The sequence below is a fragment of the Pinus tabuliformis genome, chromosome 5_1 (assembly GCF_031772625.1).
Source record: "Pinus tabuliformis cultivar Carrire ecotype Pingquan chromosome 5_1, CPIR1, whole genome shotgun sequence".
NCBI lineage: Eukaryota > Viridiplantae > Streptophyta > Pinopsida > Pinales > Pinaceae > Pinus > Pinus tabuliformis.
Genome location: NC_142305.1, coordinates 927,248,534 through 927,265,606, shown reverse-complemented (window position 1 = coordinate 927,265,606; position 17,073 = coordinate 927,248,534). Strand labels below are relative to the sequence as shown.

At 39.6% G+C, this 17,073-nt stretch overlaps 1 protein-coding gene across 1 annotated transcript in view; it reads right to left on the bottom strand.

The window, feature by feature from the left end:
• LOC149167821 (acylamino-acid-releasing enzyme 1-like) overlaps positions 1-17,073 on the bottom strand; it is a 275,851-nt gene that overhangs the window by 178,418 nt on the left and 80,360 nt on the right. Inside the window, exon 12 of the mRNA XM_089430600.1 lies at positions 8,050-8,257. Within this exon, the coding sequence (XP_089286726.1) occupies positions 8,050-8,257 (208 nt within the window). The remainder of the gene's footprint in view (positions 1-8,049; positions 8,258-17,073) is intronic.

Here is a 17,073-nt window from a genome sequence, read left to right as displayed (position 1 = left end):
CTCTTACCCTCCACAGACTATTTCAGCCCACTGGATGGAGGATGATCTGAGGTCATATTGAGTGGGTCGTGGAGTTGAGGATTTTTTAAGCTAGGGGTCAGCCCAAGCCACCACACACAGACATGCAGGGTATTTTGGACAGGTACCCAGTGGTGTTTGGAGACATACCACCCAAGCAACCTCCTGATCGGGGTTTTAAGCATACTATTGAGTTGGAGCCAGGGGTACAGGCCGTGATCACTACACCTTACAAACATTCGAAGGCATTCAAGGATGAGATTGAGAGGGCCATCCATGAGTTGTTGGCACTTGGGCACATCAGGCCTAGTTCCAGCCCATTTGCTTCATCAGTTGTCCTGGTGAAAAAGAAGGATGTGTCCTTATGCATGTGCATAGATTACCGAGCCCTCAACAAGAAGACAATAAAGAACCGTTACCCCATCCCACGCATAGATGGGCTGATAGATGAGCTGAAGAGGGATAAGTTCTTCTCTAAGATTGATTTTCATTCAAAGTTCCACTAAATCAGGGTGAGGGACTAGGTCGTCCCTAAGACAGCTTTCAAGTGCCACTATGGGCATTTCGAGTTCTTGGTTATTCCCTTTTGGCTGACCAACGCACCAGCCACCTTCCAATCTTGCATGAAACACGTATTTCGTGGGCAGTTGCAGAAGTTCGTGTTGGTGTTCTTCGATGATATACTGATCTACAGCTGGACCTGGGAGGAGCACTTGCAGCATTTGGAGACAGTATTGGATATTCTGGAGGAGCAGCAGTTTTACGCTAAGTTGTCTAAGAGTGAGTTCGGTTTGACGGAGATGCTCTATCTAGGGCACATTATTGGAGAGGACAATGTGAGAGTACATGAGGAGAAGGTCAGGGCCATCCGGGATTGGCCAGAGCCCTAGAATGTGACGAAGTTGAAGGGTTTTGTGGGCTCTGCACCTATAGTCAAAAGTTCGTGAAGGGCTTCTCGCAATTAGCAGCTCCTCTCACTGATTTGATGAAGAAGGGGGCGTTTGAATGGACAGATGGGGTGCAGGCATAGTTTTAAAAACCGGCCACAAAAACTGGTAACCGGTCTAACCGGCCAGTTGGAGGCCTGGCCGGTCCGAACCGGCCTATCTAACCCGGTTTATACCCTTGTGTGCCCAAAAAACGGCCCTAACAGGTAAAAACCGGCCGGTTTAGGGCGGAACCGGCCGGTTTCGTCCTAAATCGGCCGGTTTATGGACAGCCCGCCGGTTAAAACAAAAAGCGCAGCGGTTTTTGGTTTTAGGGGTGGTTTAGGGGTTTTGGGGGGCAGGGAAAGGTATTTTCCCTCCAAAAACACCCTCACACTTGCTATAAGAGACCCCTCTCACTCTCATTTGTCTCACACAACTGATTTGGAGTGTTTGTGAGTGTTTGTGAGTTTGTTTGTGAGCTTGGAGAGTGTGGAGTTTTTGCTGAAGTAGTCATCTTGGAGTTGGAGTTGGAGCTATTTTGGAGATAGTGTGTAGTTGTCAGTGGAGTTGCCATCTTCAAGAGGAGGCTAAGGGAGCTAGTTTGCATTTCCAGGTAAGGATTTGCACTTGATAATTCCTCATTTGAGTCTGCTGTCCATGAATTTTTTTTTAATGTGTTATACTTATAAACTTCTCACTTCTATGATCTATCATGTATGCTATAAACTCTCTAGCTCTATGCTATCAAATTTTGTAGCTTGAGCCTTGCATGTGCATTTGTTTTCCTACATTTATCTTTGGTTTTCCATTTTGCTTAGCTGCAATTTTTTTTTAAATGGCAGATTTCTTTGCAAATTGTTATTATTTCAAGCAAACATGGCTCCAAAAGGAAAGGACAGTGCATGGGTTCATTGTGATGTAATTGAGGGAAAAATGATATGCAAATTATGCCATAAATCTATTAGAGGTGGGGGTATTCTTAGGTTGAAACAACACTTGGCTGGGGTAAGAGGCCAAGTAAAGCCATGTGATGCACCAAAAGAACTGTTAGGTCCTATTAGGGCAGAATACATTGCTAAGCTTGAAAAATTTTATGAGGATAAGGCTAGGGAGAAAGCCATCCAAGCTGAAATTGCAAGGAAGAGGGAATTAATGGAAGCCATGAATCTTATGAAAGAAAGTGGGTATGATGATTATGAGATTCAAGACTCCACTTCTATCCCTCCCACCAATGACCCCTTTCACTATGTTCATCCTTCTGTTGGAGTTGGCCAACCATCAAAAGGAACAAAGAGACCAAACATCCAAAGTTATTTCTCATCTTCTGCCAACATTGCCTCTTCTAAATCTAATCCCACTTCCTCCCAGCCAAGTTCTCAACCCACTTTGGATCAACATTGGAAAAAACAATGCAAAGAAACTTCTCACCAATACATTGCTAGATGGTGGTATGATTCAGATATCCCATTTAATGCTGCTCGCTCACCTTATTACCAAGCTATGTGGGACTCTGTTATAGCTGCAGGAAAGGGCTTCAAAGGCCCTAGTATGCATGACTTGAGGGGAGCTCTTTTGCAAAAAGAGATATCTTCCATTGATGAGTATTTGGTTGAGTTTAAAGAGTCATGGCTCAAAACAGGTTGTTCCATTATGTCAGATGGATGGACCGATGGAAAGAACCGCACTATCATTAATTTCCTTGTTTCTTGCCCTCAAGGAACCATGTTTTTGAAATCAGTTGATGCATCTGATAGGGTAAAGGATGCAAGCCTTCTATTTGAGCTTTTGGATAACATTATTCAGGAAGTTGGGGAGCATCATGTTGTGCAGGTCATCACTAATAATGCCTCAAACTATGTTCTTGCTGGAAAGATGCTTGAGGCCAAATATAAGACCATATTTTGGACTCCATGTGCTGCACATTGCATAGACCTCATGCTTGAGGATATAGGCAAGGTGGAGTGGGTAAAAAACACTGTAGAGCATGCCAAGTGCATTACAAAATACATTTACAACCACTCATGGGTATTGAGCCTAATGAGGAAACACACTGGAGGCAAAGAGCTTGTTAGGCCTGCAATTACGAGATTTGCAACTCACTTCCTCACGTTGCAATGTCTCAATGGTCAACATAGAAACTTGCAGAAAATGTTTTCCTCTGAAGAATGGTCTGAATCTCGGTGGGCTCGTAGACCAGATGGAAAAGACACCAAAAAGAAAGTGTTAGACACTTATTTTTGGAAAAGGTCTGTAGAGCTTGTGAAAATTACCGAGCCCCTTGTTAAGGTGCTAAGGTTAGTGGAATGGGAAAGATTGGCCATGGGCTACATTTATGAAGCTATGGATCAGGCAAAGGAGCAGATACGGGCAGCTTACAATGACAGGTTAGCTAAATATGGCCGTATATGGGAGATCATTGATAACAGATGGAACAATCAATTCCATCGTCCTATACATGCAGCCGGGTATTTTTTGAACCCAAGGTATCACTATAAAAATCGGCTAGGAGATCAGCATGATGGGGAGGTCAGAGCTGGATTGATTGATTGCTTGGAGCGCATGGTCCCTAACCATGTAGACCAGTTGGAAATACATAGACAACTTACTATTTTCAATCAAGCAAGTGGTACTTTTGGCAAAAACTTGGCAAAGATGGCAAGAGATGTGGACCAACCAGGTAAGCAATTCCAATTTCCATTTTGTTTTTCATTTCAAGTTAAAATTGTTTACGTTCTTTACAATTCAAATTATAAACTAAGTTACTAATTATTGTCTTTTTCTTTGCAGCACATTGGTGGGAGTCATTTGGTGGCCAGTGTCCTCAATTGCAAAGGTTTGCAATTAGAGTCCTCAGTCAAACTTGCAGTGCTTCAGGTTGTGAGCGCAATTGGTCTGTTTTTAAGCGCATACACACGAAGAAGAGAAACCGTTTGGAACAAAAACGGTTAAATGATCTTGTTTTTGTGCAATACAACCTTCGACTGAGGAGGAACCAAATGATGAGCAAATCACCTGATCTAGATCCCATTGTGTTGGACGATATTGATCCAACATCAGAATGGGTGGAGGAGACTGAAGATCCTGTGTTTGAGGCTGATTTTGATATCAACATGGCTTTAGCGGAGGATGAGGCAGATTATGTGGCGGCATCAGAACCAGGATCAGTAGCGGCATCAAGGAAAGGCAAGGAACCAATGGAAGGCACTAGTCGTGCAGGTCGAAAAACTCGTGCTTCCATTAGGTCCACTTCTATTGTCATTGGTGGCATTGATACTGATGTTGCAGATGAGGCAGAGGCATCCTCAGACTCTGAACCAGATGATGTCTATGTAGCTCCTGATGATGATCCTGTGTCTAGTAGTGGTGATGGACTTGATGATTGATCATGTGTACACTGTAGACTTGTAGTAGACCAATGGCCTCATAGCTTGCAGCATTGTTTTTGGACTTTATAGGCCATTTAGAGCCTCATTTCTTATGTATTTTGCTATTTTGTCGATGATATGTATTGCACTCGGTGCCATTTTGATATATTCACCTTTGCATGGTATATAAATGAGCAAACTTTGCATATTTTGTCTCTATTGGCTTGGAATCATGGTTTTACATCTTAAAAATAGTTTTGTTTCATTAAAAATTAATTATTTAATATATTTTTTAAAAACCGGTTCGTTTAGACCAAACCAGTCCCGGTTAGACCGGTTCCGGTCGGTAAACCGGTTCATTAGGTGGACCGGTCCGGTCACCGGTTCCGGTTTTAAAAACACTGGGTGCAGGAGGCTTTTGAACGCCTCAAACAGGCCATGAGCAGTTGCCTGGTGTTGGCACTCCTTGATTTCGCACAACCCTTTGTGCTTGAGTGTGATGCATCAAGGGAGGGTGTAGGAGCAGTTTTGATGCAGGGGGGACACCCGATAGCTTTTGAGAGTCGGAAGCTACTGCCCCACAAGAGATTGTACTCCATTTACGATAAGGAGATGCTAGCCATCATGCATGCGCTAGCCAAGTTCAGGTAGTACTTGGTGGGAAACAGGTTCCAGGTCAAAACAGATCACAACAGTCTCAGATTCTTCTTGGAACGAAGCAGTTGCAGGGGAGGCAACAGAAGTGGGTGAGCAAGCTCCAGGCATACGACTTTGACATTGAGTATGTCAAAGGGAAGCACAATGTGGTAGCTGATGCGTTGTCCAGGAGGTCGACTACCCTTTCATTGATGAGCATTGCACCGGATTGGTGGACATAGTTGCTAGTGGAGTATTCCAAGGATCGTTTTGCATGTGAGGTCCTTGATGGTGCAGTGGTGGATGACCAGTACAGGGTGATGAACGAGGTGATTTACTTCCAGAACCGGATTTATTTGGTACCCAGCTCCCAGTTGAGGGAGAAGATCCTGTAGGCAACCCATGACTCACCATTATCAGGGCATCAGGGGTTTACCAAGATATACAAGACCATCAGGGAACGCTTTGCATGGAAGGGCCTTAAGGATGATGTTCTGAGGCATGTTCGGGAGTGTGACACATGGCAGAGGAACAAGGGTGAGAAAACACACCCTGTTGGGTTACTACAGCCCCTTCCTATTCCCGAGGGGAAATGGGAGAGCATGTCGATGGATTTTATCATCGAGTTACCCACAGCGCAAGGCAAGGACTGCATCTACATGGCGGCAGACCGATTGACGAAGTTTGCACATTTTTTCGCCATCTTAGCCCGGTCCTCGGCCTCATAGGTGGCTGAATTGTTTTTCAAGGAGGTATTTCGACTTCATGGTCTCCCGAAGACCATTGTCAGTGATCGGGACAACAGGTTCATGGGAGGATTTTGGCAGGAGTTGTTTCGACTAGTGGGCACAGAGCTCACTTCAAGCACCAGTTATCACCCTCAGACAGATGGGCAGACAAAGATCGTCAACAAATTGCTGGAGGGTTACCTACGTAACTACGTGACGGGTCAGCAACGTGTATGGATACAGTGGTTGCACTTAGGCGAGTCATGCTATAACACCATGTATCATATGTCCATAGGTATGTCCCCATTCAGAGCCCTATATGGTTACGATGCATTATCTTTTGTTGACGTGATGTTTGGAGATAGCAAGGCCCCTAGGGCCAAGGATTGGATACAAGAGAGCCAAGATATCTTGAGGGCTCTCAAATATAACCTGCAAACTGCACAGAACCAGCAGAATCTCTATGCAGATAGGGGCCAAGTAGAGAGGCAATTTGAGGTTGGGGACTTAGTCTTCTTAAGGCTCTAGCCGTACAGGCAGTCATCACTCAAGCAGAAGGGGGTCGAGAAGCTCAAGCCTCGCTTCTATGGGTTGTACCGAGTCACTAGGAGAGTCAAGGAGGTAGCATATGAGCTGGGGCTAACCTGGGGAGCCGACTACACAACTTTTTTCATGTGTCTTGCCTGAAAAAAGCACTAGGACAACAAGTGACAACAGCAACAAAGCTAGCGCCCATGGATGATGAGGGGCACTTGGTTCTAGAGTCAGAGGCTATTTTGGACACCCGTGAGAGGCACTTGCAAAACAAGGTTATCAAGCAATTTTTTATCAGATGGAAGAACCTACCGGATGAGGATGCCACTTGGAAGGGAGAGCAGATACTTCAACATCTTTCATTACAGTTGCTTGAGAAAAAGCAACGTTTTAGCAGGGAGCACTGTGATATTCCCACTTAGCAACATTGCTAAGGGGAAATATCAATTTTGCCCAATTTCGGATAAATTCGTACTTGCACTTAGGAGATGTGGGTTTAGGGGTCCCACATGAATTTTTGAGTAAAGTGAAGCCCAAACATTAGAGGATGGAGATGAATCGAGTTGCTAGTGGTACATGGGGGCACCCATAAAGAAATGTAACCCACAAAGGAAACACGCATTCATTGGAGGAAGCATGGTGGGCAAAAGTTGAGGTTGGGCCCACATGGGCATTTTGGAGGCTCTTTGACAAAATGAGGAAGAGGCTCTCATTTTGGTCATTCATGATTATTTAAGAATTGTCTTAGACTAGCACGCTTGAGTTGAAGCCAAGTCTGCAAGTGTTGTTGAGCACAAGAGATTTCCGAGCGAAATCTCAACCATTGCTTCGGTGGACTTCGAGTGCCAGCCCAAGGAGGGCGTCCTATCCATTCTAGTTCGATCCAGGAGCAGCAAAGTGCGAGTTTGGGGAAGTTCTAGAAGCAACGGCACAGGCATTGCGTAGTCCTTAGAGGTGTCACACGTGGGGGTTGCAAAAAGAAGGGAGTTTGGGGCTAAAACATCAAGAGGAGTCCGGGGAGGAGTTTTGTTGGTGATTGCAGTAATTTTGGGGGCTTTTAGCAGCAGGATTATCAGGTGGCTTGAATTAGCCAATAACAATGCCATTGAGGGAAAATTGGGCCAAAATTCCAAAGTCAACAATTAGCGAATTCCTTCGTGGGTTTTTGTGGGTATTTGGTGAAGAGTCCGGTGTTATTTGGTGGAGAGTCCAGAGGAGGCCCTAGCAGCTATTCTACACAGCCAGTAGCTCATTTTCTGGGCATTTCAACGCGAGCCAAAGGAATATCAGCCAGTACGCTTGGGGGACTTCATATTCATCACTTGGGCTTAGCTAGCTTGCCTTGGGCAAGCCCAGGTGCATACTTTCCAAGCACCCATTGTAACCTCATGCTTTATCAATAAAATGGCTCAGCAACGCAGTTTTTGGCTCTATTTTGTGTTCTGATGTTTGAGCAAATTTTCTGTGTGTTTATGTCTATGCATGCTTTGTTTATTACTGTAAATTTTCCTTAGGCATATTACAGTATACTAGATGGAGGAACAACACTGACCAAAGCATATATGGAGAGTTTTGAGGCATAGCTATCTATGGATCATCATAGGGCTGCTGACTGGCAAGCTGATCAAATAAGAGAAAAAAATTCTCCTAGGGGTTGCCCACTTGGGTGAGTAACAAGTACAAAGAACCATATATAGCTCACAACCTAAAAAAGACCTAAATACAATAGAAGTATCAGGGGAGAAAGGCATCTTCTACAAACATAATAGAATAATGGTTTAATTAATCAAGATAAAAATAAATCTAGATCTAAAAAACAGAGAAATACAAAGTACTTGCCTGTAGTTTACATAAAGTAGGTTGTAGCCCATTGATGACAAAAAGGCTTGAGTTCTTGAAAAGCTTGTCAATGAAGTAGAATGTGGCCCACCATGGAGGATAACAATGAGTGGATTACAAGCATCCTCCTGAAAAGCATTTTCCTTCCTTTCTGATTCACTGGAGAATCTAGATGACACAAATATCACCTCGAAAGGCTGTTTGGCACCTGCATACAATATACCAGTAAGCAAACAAAAAGAACAGCAAATAGTCAACTCAATTCTAATCAAATTTTTAAGTTGTTAAGTACGTGCCATCCTCAAAAATGCAAGAAAATCCTGAAATACATGCATTCTCTTGGGACAAAACAACCCTGCACCTTTTGTCAAATTTGTACTAAAATAAGTTGCAGTTTAAAACCTTGAATTTCATACCAAATATTTGGAAATAAAAGGTATAGAAGATGGAAACAACATTGCAGCACTTTATGATTAAATCAGTGTGGAAACAGAGACAGCAAGATGCATATGTCAAATGCAAGGACAGCTTTACTGAAGACAAAAATTCATAAGAAATCAAAATAAGGTGGGATCACATCTAAATGGGCCCGCCTATAGGCTGCTGCCCTTTACACAATGCAGCCACTATACAACAGTAAAAGATGGCCAGCCTGCCCCTATTCCTTGCAGCTGTCCTCATCAAATGTCATAGGTTTTACATTAAATGTAGGCAGGCCAAACTCCATCAACACATTTATACAGAGTTTACTTGTCTCTTCTCTTCTCTTCACTACATAATGCATGTTCCAAACATTTCTAATGAATGCAACAAATATTCCTTACTAAATGTAGCAGATGCCCACAATAATTGCAGCAACATTTCATCAAGAAACTCTCCTATTTATTGTGTACTCTTTTGCCAAACATGCAGCAATTACAGGCCTGCATTTTTATTTGCTGATTTTTATAGGGTTTTGCAGTAATAAATGAAGTTTCAGAAGGAAGTCCATCTTTATACATTGCATTGCCCTATCACTATTGTACAAATTTATTCTTAGACAAAGATGTTGCATAGCTGCCATCATTATTAAAAAAACGGCCAACATTGGACCATCCTGACAGAAATAATCAACAAAAGGATCAATTGTCAACGACAAAGTGTTGACACCCCACATTATAGTTTTAAATAGCACACTAACCTGCCCCTATGCATGGATTGTGTCACTCTTTTAGTTGCATCAGATGAGAGAAAGATCTATGCTGAAGACTCCTTCACTGGGAACGAACCCTATGGCAAAAGGATCTGCACTTTGACATTCATCTTGCACGAGACACTGAGTTGTTCTTCTCACTCTCACAATTGTAACTGCTTTCTGTAAAATCATTTTTGTAGTGTATTTAAAGAATGAAGGCCTAAGATTTTGGGTTGATGATATAGATTCTAAAGTTGGACATCAGTTATATTGTAGGGAGAGACAGGTTGAATTCCAGACATATCTAAAGATGTTATGACACATATTTGGCCAATTTGATAATGGAAATGGATGTTCATATGACTTCCCTTTACATTGGGCATTTATATTTGTGTGAATGTCTGAGTTATGGTATATATAATGACCAGTACTCAAATCTGGATGTCTCTATTTTAGGGTCATTTACAGCAAAATCCCTGTGAGCAAACGCCTCAATTATGATTGGCAAAGAACACGCAGATTTTCGGATTTCGAATCTCTGGCTCAATACTTCAATTGAGAAGGTAAACAAGTCAAAAAATTCCAAACATTGTTAATATCCTACAACACATCAATAGATCAAAGCGCTACTTCAACAGGGTACAAAATGGGCAGAGAGCTTCAATTTCACTATTTACGAAAAGATCGAACCATCTATCTTGTCCTGCAATTAAGTCCAGGGCATTCCATCAATTTTTGACCGCTATTTACTGGCCTCCCCTGTGTGACCATTGGTAACATTAAGTTATTAACCGTCCACTCAACTGTCTTCAATTCGACTATATAATAGTCGCAATCTTTGCAGCTTCAACTACTCATTGCTCAAATTCCCTTTAAATATTTGCTGCAACAACAGAAAATAGAGTATTATCGGCATTAGCATATACAGCTGAAACACATTTTTTTTAGGAAGGCTTAACGCCATTATTGCACTGGTTACAAAATGCTTTACCCACTGCAACTTGCATTCGGTATTGTTGGTAAGCAAAAACATTTCATCTCCACAATGCCAAAATCGAAGGAAGGAAAATATATATAATGCTCTATGCACAGTATCAAAGTATTAAGTTAACATCTAACTGCCAAGCCAAGCGAAGAGCCATGAGGGAATATCATAAAGCACCACGAATTATACAAGGAAAAGCACCCAGACGTCAACAGAAGAAATGATCTGCGTGTAATTCGAATCTCTACCCACACGGACATAGGCTTTGGCCTTCTGTCGACATGCCAATCACCTCCGTTTACCTCCGTGGAAATTTGAGTGCCGATAATGAATTGTGCAGGCATGTTGTTGTGGAGACGCACGTACCAAATGATCGTGAAGTCCTAACAAGACTTAATTATATTATTTATCAATAAATTATATCTGAATTAATTTGTCAATAATCAACATGAATATTATTAATTATATATTTAGGAAGTCTATATTTTATTTAGTCATCATAAATTAATACATAAAAGTTTCTTTAAGGATTTATTAAGGACGAACAATTTTATTAATAAAAGTTTCTTTAAGGATTTATTAAGGACGAACAATTTTATTTATTTTTTTATTAGTTTATTAATGCCTGGGAATAAAAGCACATATATATTAAAATATTGTGGAGAATGTTTACTAAGAGAATGAGTGTTATAAGAGAGACTTAGTAAAATTTGAGTTGTATATCAGATTATATTATGTTTTTATTTTTATTTTTAGGCATAAATATTTTGTTTTCTTTTATAAAGGGTTTATCCCTTCTTAAATTAAGTCATGTTCAAATTTTAAAGAATAGTTTAGACCTTACGTTCAGGTATATATGTTCAAAATATTTTAGACTATTTATTTATGCGTCATATATACTATTGATAGGTCTAACACTTATCAGTACAAAAAATATTGATCACTACAATAATATTGATTTTATAATCATAGCAGGAATGGAATTATAATCCGGAATGAAGCAAATCTGTGACTAAAGGTTTAGTATCATAACTTTATAAAATCAATATAACTTTAATGAAAATTATAAATTTATAATAATAGAGACTAATACATTATATAAGGTTTCAATATAATATATATATGCTCCCTTGTAGGAGAGATTTGATTGTTTGGAGAACTTATATAATAGTAAAATTTTATTAAAATAAAAGTCTATATATATATATATATATTAATATGATTTAAGATATTAGTTTTAAGCATTATGTCCCAGCTATGAGGAAAAAGGAAATTATTCTTATTTAACTCATTTATTTTGTAAATATTTTATAGCATAATTAGGTCAATTGTGAAATAAATATTATGGTCTATAAAGACCCCCGCATCTTACTAAGTATTATTAGGCATTAGGATAGAATACCCTGCATTAGGACAAGGAGGACGTGAGACCACCCTCGTTGACCTCGGTACCAGTAAGACCTGCCTAACAGGTAAAAATAGCAAAAATAACTATACCCATTTGTAAATTTAAAATTGTAAATTGTACGTTAAATATGAAAGTATACTTCAAATTTTTTACAATTTTATTATGTATACAGGAAACATTACGATGATAAGGACATATCAACGACGGCGACGTAATCGGGCAGCGTTCCCGTCATTAACGCCACCACCGTCGTCATCACCATCTTCATCACCACCACCATCACCATCTCCATCAAGACCATCATCAACACCAATTGCTCCAACATCGGAGTTGACCGTGATAATGCACTCATTGGAAGCCTTATTGGAAACATTAAAAGGGTCGACAATGGCTAAGACCAAAGAAGAGCAACCTCAACCTATAGAAACCAATTCAATAGAACAAAAAAATTCTAAGTATAAAAAATCAAAGGAAGATATTTCTAGGGAGTTACAGAAAATTAAACTCCCAGAATTTTCTGGAGGACGAGCTGGAGAACGTGTTGAGGCATGGTTAGAAGGAATGAACAGATGTTTTAAACTAAGAGAGTACTCTTCTTCTTCAAAAACAAAAATTATCGTATTTCAATTAAAAGAAAGCTACTTGATTTGGTGGTGAAATCTGGAAAAGCAACTACATCTCACAACGAATAATGTCCCTTGGGAATTGTTTGAGGAAAGATTCCACGCTAAATATTTACCTCCATACTTTCAAGAACAACAAGCCGAAGCCTTTCATACATTAATTCAAGGTAATAAAACGGTGGAAGAATATGAAATAAAGTTTATGGAGCTTGTGAAATACATTCATTACTTAGATTTTGATGAACGTTAAGCTGAACACTTCATATTTGGGTTAAACCCTCGTATCAGGACCTTGGTTAGGATGTGGAAACCATCATCAGTAGCTGAGGCGATAGAATGTGGCCGCTATGCAGAAGAACATCTAGGAATCAAAAAGGATGTCGGGCCAGCAGAACCTCTACAATCAGGGTTTTCAGGGAAGACTCCCCTAAATTTCTTTACAGGAAGTAGCTCAAGACCACCTTATGGTAATAGATTTACCCAAGAAGTGTAAGAGCAAGACCTCCCATGGCAGTTAATACTATAGCCGCTGAATCATCAAACACAAGTCCATGGAAATCTCATGGAACTGCTAATAGAGGAAGAAATACGAGGGAATCGGTATGAGAGGGCGAAGCTCTTTATCTAGAAACTCACAATATGATTCAAGAGGACTGACCCAGGTTAATTGTTGGGGATGTGGAGGACCACATTTTCAACGTGATTGTCCAAAAGCTTCATCAAGTATATTACAAAGGGCGAGAAAAGAGCCAATACCAAATACCCAAGGCAATCATAGAATCCATGCAGTACTCAACAACAATCAAACAGCACACCAGTCCACTGTAGTGGAATCCTCAGGTATTATTAATGGTATAAAATTCAAAATCTTATTTGATACTAGTGCCACAAATTTTCATTTCATCATATGCATTAAATAAATGTGGGCTGGCAGCTCGCAAGCAAAATGATTTCAGACAGGTAGAAATGGCCTCAGGAGAACTCCAATCCGTAGACTTAAGTGTAGATCAATGCAAAATTGATCTAGGGGTTTGTCCGACTAAATTAAAAGTTTATGTCACAACCCTAGGAACTTATGATCTTGTCATGGGTATGGATTGGTTAGAAGCTCATCAAGCTTGGGTAGACTATTATGGGAAAAGAATTTTCGGTATAAATGATGAAGGAGAGGCGATCCAAATTCAAGGTATCAAGAGAAAAGTATCTTTACGCTACATATCAGCAATGAAAATGAAGTGTTGCTCAAGGAAAGGTTGTCGGGCATATGTAATTCAAGAAGTAAGTAAAGAAAAAGGACCATTCTTAGAACAATACCCGGTGTTAGCCGAATTTCCGGATGTATTTCCAAAGGAATTACCAGGATTACCCCCTAAAAGAGAGCTAAATCTCACAATAGAATTGAAACCTGGTACTCAACCAATCTCTAAAACACCTTATAGAATGGCAGCTCCAGAACTTCAAGAATTACAAATTCAATTGAAAGAACTATTGGATATAGGACACATTCGACCCAGTATATCACCTTGGGGTGCTCCTGTAATTTTTGTCAAGAAGAAAGATGGATACTTAAGATTATGCATAGATTATTGAGACTTGAATCGAGCTATAATAAAGAATCGGTATCCAATGCCTCGAATTGATGACCTCTTTGACCAAATGAAAGGAGCTGCTATCTTTTCAAAAATTGACCTATGATCAAGCTATCATCAGTTAAGAATTTCGGAAAGCGATATTTCTAAGACAGCATTCCGAACACGCTTTGGACATTATGAATTCATAGTGGTACCATTTGGATTAACTAATGCACCAGCAGTATTCATGAACCTTATGAACAATGTTTTCCGCAAATATCTTGATCAATTTGTACAAGTCTTTTTAGACGATATTCTCATCTACTCCAAGAATGAGAAAAAGCATGAAGACCATTTACGGATAGTATTATCCTGCCTCAGGAAACACCAGTTATATGGAAAGTTATCCAAGTGTTCGTTCTTTCAGGAAAAGATTCATTATTTAAGTCATATCATATCTAGTGAAGGAATTTTAGTAGATCCTGAGAAGGTAAAACCAATCATGGAATGGCCAATACCGAAAAATGCACATGAAGTACGAAGCTTTATGGGTTTAGCCGGTTACTACTGAAGATTTGTGGAAGGGTTCTCCAAAATTGCAAAGTCAATTACAACTCTTTAACAGAAAGGCATTAAATATGAACGGATTGAAGAATGTAATAAAGCATTCTCTGAACTCAAAAGACTACTGACCAGTGCACCAATCTTAAGAGTCCTTGATATGGACAAAGATTTTACGGTATGTACTAATGCATCCAAGCAAGGGTTAGGTGCAGTGTTAATGCAGGATAGAGGAGTAATAGCGTATGCCTCAAGAAAGTTAATGCCTCATGAAGAGCTCTACGCCACTCACGATTTAGATTTAGTCGTTGTAGTACTAGCTTTAAAGATATGGAGACACTATCTAGTAGGGCGAAGCTTTACACTTAAAAGAGACTTGAATGCTAGACAAAAACGATGGAGTGAATTCCTAAGTAAATATGACTTTGGAATATCATATATTAAAGGAAAAGAAAATGTAGTCGCAGATGCTTTAAGCAGAAAACCCTGAATATTCTCCCTCATACATATCAATGTAGACTTAAGGCAACAAATACTAGAACGTCTCATAAAAGATAGCTAGTATTTAAAAGTAAGATCTAGTCTTGATAGTAAAAATCCAAAAGAACCTAAGTTTGAAGGATATGAACTAGAAGATGATGGAATCTTACAATTTCATAGAAGGATGTAAATTCCTGATAATAGGGATCTTCGAGACACCATCCTTAAGGAAGCCCATAGAGCAGTATATTGTGCACATCCTGGAGTAAAAAAAATGTATACTGATACCAAGAAACTCTTCTTCTGGTCGGGCATGAAACGTGATATCGTTCAATTCGTTGCAAAATGCTTTGAATGTCAACAAGTAAAAGCTAATCATTGTCATCCAGCAGGTCTCTTACAACCTCATGACATTCCTATGACCAAATGGGAAATCATTTCTATGGATTTTATCACTGCACTACCTCTTACTTCTCAAAGACACAATGCTATTCTGGTGGAAGTGGATAAATTAAAGAAAAGCGCCCATTTCATTCCCATAAGAGATACTTACGAAGTTGCTGATGTAGCTCGAGTATTCATAAATGAAATTATCAGATTTCATGGAGTACCTAAAAAGATCATATCAGATAGAGATTCATGATTCACTTCAAGATTCTGGACTTGCATGCAGTCAGCCTTAGGAACTCAGCTAAATTTGAGTAAAGCTTATCATCCTGAAACTGATGGGCAAATAGAAAGGGTAAATCAAGTACTAGAAGATATGTTGAGGATGTACGTTATGGATCAACAATCACACTGGGAAAAGTACTTATCCTTGGTCGAATTTGCATACAATAATAGTTACCACAGTTCAATCAGAATGCCTCCATTTGAAGCATTATATAGCAAACCTTGCAGAACACTGTTAAGTTGAAACGAGTTAAAAGATAGGGTGATAGTAGGACCAGAATTAATCCAAGAGATGGAGGAGTAGGTAAAATAAATTAGACAACGGTTAAAAGAAGCACAGGATAGACAAAAGAGTTATGTTGATGCCCACAGAACTGACAGAAAATATGAAGTAGGGGATCAGGTTTTTGTCCGCATCAAACCAAATAAAAGCACTATCCGATTCAGAAAATGGACAAAGTTGTCACCCCGATTTATCGGACCATTTAAAGTCATGGAAAGAGTTGGACCTGTCGCCTATCGTCTTGCACTGCCACCTCATTTGCATAAAGTTCATAATGTATTTCATGTATCTATATTAAGGCATTAAATCGCTGACAAATGTCATAACCTTCAATGGAAGGAACTGCAGGTATTGGACGAAGGAATCATATCGGTCGAACCATTACGTATACTGGAATGTAGGGTTCGACAGCTCCGGAATCGTCTAGTAAACCAAGTTAAGGTCTAGTGGGACAAGTATAGTCCTAGAGCGGCTACTTGGGAAGATATGGAAACCATATGTCAAAAATACCCCAACTTGTGTCAATTTTGAAGAACATTAAGCCATATTTTGTATATATTTTCTTTACTTTAAATCAGATACTCAAAACCATTTTTGGAAGAAATTTTTATGTTATCAAAATATGGTATATGTTACTTGCTTAATTCTACTAGTACGTGGATATCAAGATGAAATATGTTATTTAGATTTACCTTACTAAGTTATGAATACTAAGATGAAGTTCAATATTTGATTAACCTTGTTATAAAATCTAAGTCCAATTTTGTTATGAATTAAGATATTACAAATTTTGCTTTATTTATGCATATTGATATGATTAATGAGATAAAAATGAAAGAATGATTACAATTGCAATATGAAAGTCAATAACATGAGCAGGACATGACCAAGTATGTTATATTGTAGATAACAATATGTATGAGCTATACATAAATTGTTTATTTTGTTGATGCATATGTTATAATATATGGATAAGTGTTTATATGGCAGCTTACCAAAACGGCCACGTGATGACAAAAACTTCAGTACAATTAAGACTCAATAAGATTCCATGAAAGAACATTAACTCTGGTCCCACGAGGAGGGGTGGAGGTATTGCCCACCGTTTATCTTCCAAAAACCTAGAGTCATGGGAGGACTGTGCGAATCACGCTCCCCTAGACGTGTGATGATGACTGCCAGATGCCTACTGGGCAATCAGGTTGATATAATCAACGCTGACACCCTTGAGAGTCTATGAATGGTTAATCAGTATAGCTGACACCAT